The sequence below is a fragment of the Cydia amplana genome, chromosome 1 (assembly GCF_948474715.1).
Source record: "Cydia amplana chromosome 1, ilCydAmpl1.1, whole genome shotgun sequence".
In the NCBI taxonomy this organism is placed as follows: domain Eukaryota; kingdom Metazoa; phylum Arthropoda; class Insecta; order Lepidoptera; family Tortricidae; genus Cydia; species Cydia amplana.
Genome location: NC_086069.1, coordinates 15,967,174 through 15,973,419, shown reverse-complemented (window position 1 = coordinate 15,973,419; position 6,246 = coordinate 15,967,174). Strand labels below are relative to the sequence as shown.

General features: G+C 36.2%; 1 protein-coding gene across 2 annotated transcripts; it reads left to right on the top strand.

Moving 5' to 3' along the window:
- The first annotated feature begins 1,979 nt into the window (after positions 1-1,979).
- LOC134648937 (tubulin-specific chaperone C) lies at positions 1,980-6,246 on the top strand. Of its 2 annotated transcripts, XM_063503591.1 has the most exons (3): positions 2,118-2,219; positions 4,782-4,903; positions 4,939-6,246. In XM_063503591.1, exons 1-3 carry the CDS (start codon positions 2,118-2,120, stop codon positions 5,903-5,905), a joined length of 1,191 nt encoding a protein of 396 aa, XP_063359661.1. In that variant the 3' UTR covers positions 5,906-6,246. The 2 variants fall into 2 exon arrangements, with proteins under 2 accessions (XP_063359652.1, XP_063359661.1); XM_063503582.1 differs by lacking the exon at positions 2,118-2,219 and adding an exon at positions 1,980-2,112 and having other exon boundaries at positions 4,782-6,246.

Here is a 6,246-nt window from a genome sequence, read left to right as displayed (position 1 = left end):
TTTCATGTACCTATATCAATTTAACTTTGTTTATGTTAAAATGTATTTACTGAGAGAAATACTTAGTTCTTTTTTTTATTACAAATTGCAATCGCAAAATGATAGCAAAATGTAGGCAAACGCTGATGCTGTTTTATAATATAACCTTTTTGAATCTGTGGGCCAACCGCGAAAACCGAAATAAGCAAATTGCGGGGATTTTCCTTTTTTACTCCAATGAAGGCGTAATTAGAGTGACAGACAAAGATGCCCGCAATTTGCGAACTTTGATTTTCGCGGTTATAGTCCTGAGGGTCAACCGCGAACCACTTTTGACTTGTGGCCTCTCTGTCTCACTTATGAATTCGTACGTAAGTGTGACAGGGAGGCAGGCAACACGTCGAAGGTGGTTCGCGGTAGGCCCTCTGGACTATTCAATTTTTTTTCCAAACTGGGCTATAACCGCGAAAATAGATGTTCACAAATTGCGGACATCTGTCTCTGTCACTCTAATTACGCCTTCATTGGAGCCAAAGAGAAAGATCCCCGCATTTTGGGAATTTAGGAATTCGCGGTAGACCCCCAGATTCTTCAGAAATATTATTTCTGTAAGAAATTTATCCTAATAAAAATCCGTACTTTTTTTACCCAAATCGTACCTTTTCTGACGTACCTACGTACAAAAGCTGGGAGCGCTCTGGCAACACTGACGTCATCTCATCTCATCTCGGCCTGTCTTTCGCTTCGCTTTTAGTCCAAATAATTTTGCGATACTTATTAAAAAACTTCACGTTAGACAAGAAAATCTTTTACGATTTCAGTATTTTTATATTATGCTAGTAAAAAAGCCGCAACCTGCATCTTACACGAAGTGGATCGGTAAAACTCTGAAAACCGTATTTATTCTGGAAGCACTTGGAATCGCTGTGTCGTACGGAGTGTATTTTAAGCTAAATACGGAAAGAGGTAAGTTCTGTTCTTTTTTATTTGTACTTATAAGGTTACAAATCTGAAACTTTATGCTTTGTTCTACTATTAAGAGATTATTTTGGCGCGTTTCATGAATGAGGAATGTATATTGGGGAGTTAATTGTCGATGTCGACACGTGATATGTACTTTTTTATGTGGGTCATTCTTTTTGTATATTCGTTATCAATATTCTTTATTATTATTATAGGTCTTAACCAGTTTTTAATCACATGTCATAAATATTACCATAAGGCCCACTTGCACCATTCCACTAACCCGGGGTTATCCGGTTAAACCTGGAGTTACCATGGTTACCAGTACAATTTGACACTAGGTTAACGGTTTAATTTGGCTTTGCATGTTTGTCTTGATTATTTAATCTGATCATGGATGAGTCAGTACCGAACATTACTTAATCATTCATTGGTGGACTTCACTACTTTATAGATTTTCATTTATTATTTATGTCTGTCATTTAAGTATATAGTATATAATAGGGCACTGTTTTTCAAACTTTTACATGCTGCGACCCCCTTAGTACGAACAAAATGTTTCGCTTATGTATTATTGTTTTAAGGGTGGCAGAGGCTTTGCGACCCCCCTGGGGTTCACAACCCAGTTTGATAAACACTGCAATAGGGTATTTGACTGTATGTAAAATAAATTATTTTACACCATGCATTAAATAAAGCACCAGAAAATTAATAGATAAACATAGATATCAGTTATTTTAAACACAGGTTCTATTTAATAAATCAGAGAGAAATATAAAAAGTAGGTGAGTTGATTGTGTCATTGTGTAATGTTTCATATAAATTCCATATTAGCAAATGGGAGAGTTCTAAAAAAGAAACTGATTTGACTAGTAAGAGTCCCTATTGTCTTATACCAATGAGGTAAGCATAGCTTATTAGGTTTATGGTTCTGCCATTCAATCTCTTTAGACATACAACAACAGCCAACAGAAATCGGTATGCTTGTATCTTTCTGCTTAACCAGCTAATGTATTCCTTTACATTCTTTTACACAGATTTTCGTTTGTACATGCACAAGAACTGCAACTGGGTTCTGGAAGGCTATTACCAACTCGGTGAACGGATTGCCGACCACAAGACCCGAGAGCTTGACTACAAGGTGTGGACTAACGAGGGCAAGATCTAGCGGTGAGATGGACATTGCTATTAGGGCCTCCTTCTGGGTGGTTACGTTCGGAGGGCTTGGCTATGCCATGTTCAAACTGGCCAAACCTAATGAAGAACTGCTGAAGAAGGTCATTATATTATTATTATGGGCTGATTGTGATGTTTTGTTCATGTAGCTTTCGAAATTTGTAGACATACTCATTCATCATAATAAATTATTTAATTTACATTAAAACTGTTAATTGAATCCCATTATCACTGCATACAATGTGTATAAGGGAAGAAAAAAATTGAAGCAGGAGAAGTGTGCACTGGATTGATGTCAAGAAAAACAATTATGACTACATACATCCAACTTGACCTTCACCAGATCTGTCTTTTCTTTATAACAATGAAATGATCTATGAACAAAACTGAGTTGATTTGCTTTGACAAAGTAAATTGTTAAGATTTTAGGATTTCACCAAAAAAGCATGGTTTTAAGGTACCTTTTAAAATCTAGTCTAGGATTCCTCCCCCCCATAAAACTGTAGAAATTGAGGAGTTTACATAAATTATTCCACTAAAATGCAATTAATTTAATTCCATTACACTGCATTTATACTGTCCGATTATTTCTCCTTCTGTATAAAGATGTAATATAAAGGGAGACATCCTTATAAGATCACTAGTATGTCTATCTGTCCAAACGTCTCACATCACAGCCACTTTGTTCAGAAACTACATACTGGACATGCATACTGATTCGAAAAGTAGCCTTTTTGGAGTAAATTAGAAAAGTAAAAACCAAAGTGACATATTAAATGAAAGGGAAATTGACCATTGATTCGTCACTAACAGGTGTACTGGCTTTTTGTTGATTTGATTATAATAGTGATAGTGGATAGAGTTTTTGTAAAAAATGAGTAGCATGCTTGACTTGATAAGTTCTAAATCATTGTTGGGATAATTGTTGACTCATTAACAACTAACGGGTTATCCCCAATCCCCACTAGTTTACCACCGAGTTGTTACCAGTGGTAACAACTAACAATTTTTTTCTTACCTGTACAAACTGGTAACAACTGAGCAAAAATTCCCAGTAGTTACCACGAACTTGGGTTTGCTGGTAAGTTAAGTGGTATGTTTTTTGTATTTACAATCTAATTTTGTTAGTGTTCAATACTAATACATCTACAAACCAAAAAGTGTTTGTGGTAACAACTGGGATTTTTTTCGCATTTGTTACCAATGGGAACATGCCGAACATGGGAACAGTTGATAAAAAAACTAGTGGTAAATTGGTAATAACCCCAATTAACTCATCATTAAGTGGACTTGAACTTGGAATCATCCTAAATAATAATTGTGTAGGTATGTAAATTGTAGTCATAATACAGGGTTTTTTAGTCACCTGCAATAATTTACGGGGTAAATCATACTGAGCAACTTTTACGATGGGACCAACCAAGAAGTCACGAAAAAAGAATTGGCCATTTCATACAATTTAGCTGGTCAGGCGGTCTAGCATGAGTTGCGTTCCCGCGCGTGAGTCTATACTTGAAGTCGCGCGCGAGACGAGAACGCAACTCATGCTAGCAGGCCTGATGTTGATACTTTGTATGGGAGAGTTAATTAGGGTTCCGTACCCAAAGGGTAAAAACGGGACCCTATTACTAAGACTCCGCTGTCCGTCCGTCCGTCCGTCCGTCCGTCCGTCCGTCTGTCACCAGGCTGTATCTCACGAACCGTGATAGCTAGACAGTTGAAATTTTCACAGATGATGTATTTCTGTTGCCGCTATAACAACAAATACTAAAAACAGAATAAAATAAAGGTTTAAGTGGGGCTCCCATACAACAAACGTGATTTTTGACCGAAGTTAAGCAACGTCGGGCGGGGTCAGTACTCAGTACTTGGATGGGTGACCGTTTTTTTGCTTTTTTTGCTCTATTTTTTGTTGATGGTGCAGAACCCTCCGTGCGCGAGTCCGACTCGCACTTGGCCGGTTTCTTTTTTCGCGATTTCGGTGTGGCTTTACTATGGTAAAAGTTGCTCAGTATGACTTGCCTATATATTTACCCCGTAACATAAATGATTGCAGCCCTAGTAGCACGGTCGCATTTTTATCGTTTATCACCATGCCTGTCACGTTCTAACAAGTATGTAAGTGCGAAAGTGACGGGCATAGTGATAGTCGATAAAAATGGAACCGTGCTGAGCCCGCAGGTGACTAAAGAAACATTTTGTATAAACATTTTATTTTTGAAAATGGGACTTATCAGCATTCATTTCACACATTATATTTAAAAAGCAAAGTTAGGTAATATATTTATTGTTAATATATAAAAAATACCTGCTTTTTAAGCCCTATTTTTAAGAAAATAGTCAATATTGGTATCATTTTGTGGAATCACAATGGTTGTATCAAATCAAATTGTTGATAAGTATAGGAAATAGTTTTACAGGGGGGCAAAATTTTTGTTTAACTTTTCATGTTAATATTGATACCAGAGACAGCGCAATCTTCCAAATTTGAACCACAAGCGTATCAAGCGGTTCTTAAAGTAGAATATTGTGCGTTGTGAGGATTACTTACAAGGCACGAGGGTTAAACAAGTTTTGCAATTTTGGGTTCAAAAAAATGGAATCTTGAGTGTTCTATATCTATTCTTGTAGCAGTTTTTATACCTGTTTTTTTTTGTTAACAGTATGATCAAGAATCGAAGCACACTGACACAAGAAAATTAGCCAATCAAACCTTAGCCGTATTGAAAGACGCGACAAAACAAGATTCCGAGCTTAATAAGAAAATTGAAGACCTTATAAAGAAGTAAAAATGAATGACAAGAACACAGTGTTAGAGAGGCTAAGCAGAAGAGATGCACAAAGACTGGAAAAGCTTCACAAAGCCCACAAGGCCAGAGAAGAAGTTGATGCCTGCAACGAAAATGAAGAATATTTCTCTGGGGCATTCAAAATAAAATCAGAGTACATTGAAGACTTGCTCTCCCAAGTACCCACATTAGAAATTAAAACTCTCCCATCTCACTTTGACAATATTAAGAAAGAAGTAAATGAGCTACAAAAATATGTAATCACATCAGCTTTGTTCTTGAAGGAGTTTAACATGCGCAAATATTTAGGAATAGTTCAAAATCTACAAACAAAATGCTATGAGTTAGAAGACAGATATGTACCAAGAAAAAAATTTGGTTTCACTAAAAAGAAGTTGCCTAGATCGAATAATCAGAAGCAGAACTTGGCGGATGAACACGATGGCGCAGGAAAGACAAACAGCAATAAATGGGACGAAAAACTTTTCGGATTTGATCTAAAGGAAAATGAAATATTGGAATTGCAAAACGATGAACTATTCCAAAGGGATGTGACATTGCGTAATCTGAAAAATTGCACGGTTAGTTTAAAGGGTGTCATGGGCACACTTCACATGAATAACCTGGACAACTGCGTTATTCTTTCTGGCCCCGTAACTTCCTCCGCTTTTTTAGAGAAATGTACAAACTGCAAGATTGTTGTGGCATGCCAGCAGCTGAGAATGCACACCTCAACAAAATGTGATATCTATTTGCATGTGACAAGTAAAGGTATTGTGGAAGACTGCACAGAGATTAGGACAGCACCATATAACTTGAAGTATGATGATTTAGAGAAGCATTTTAACATGTCATTGTTAGATAAGAAGAGCAATAATTGGAACTGTCTTGATGACTTCAACTGGCTCGCTCCTGATATCCCTTCCCCTAATTGGTCTATTTTAGATGTTTCCGATCGGGTCAATGATTGGAGCGTATACTGGTCAAAAACTCCTTGAAGACAAAAAAAACTGGTATTCAATTTAATATTTGTACTAATCAGGACTCAATCAAACATTCCGAATGGGAGTTGCAATTAAGCTTCACTAAATAAAATTCTAATAATTAATATTTTATATACACTTAAGGAAACAATTCGGTGTCTCAAGGCATTGAAAATTTTCTTGAATTATTTATCCCTCAAATACATGTAAAACCTGTAGTTTGATATGGAAGACTAATTGGAATTTGTAATGATAATTACTTAAAATCTTTGTTTAACTGCTTAGTTAATCTACATTAATATAGATAGCATTTGTTAGATTGGAAAACAATTTATGTAATAAAGCATTTTATCACA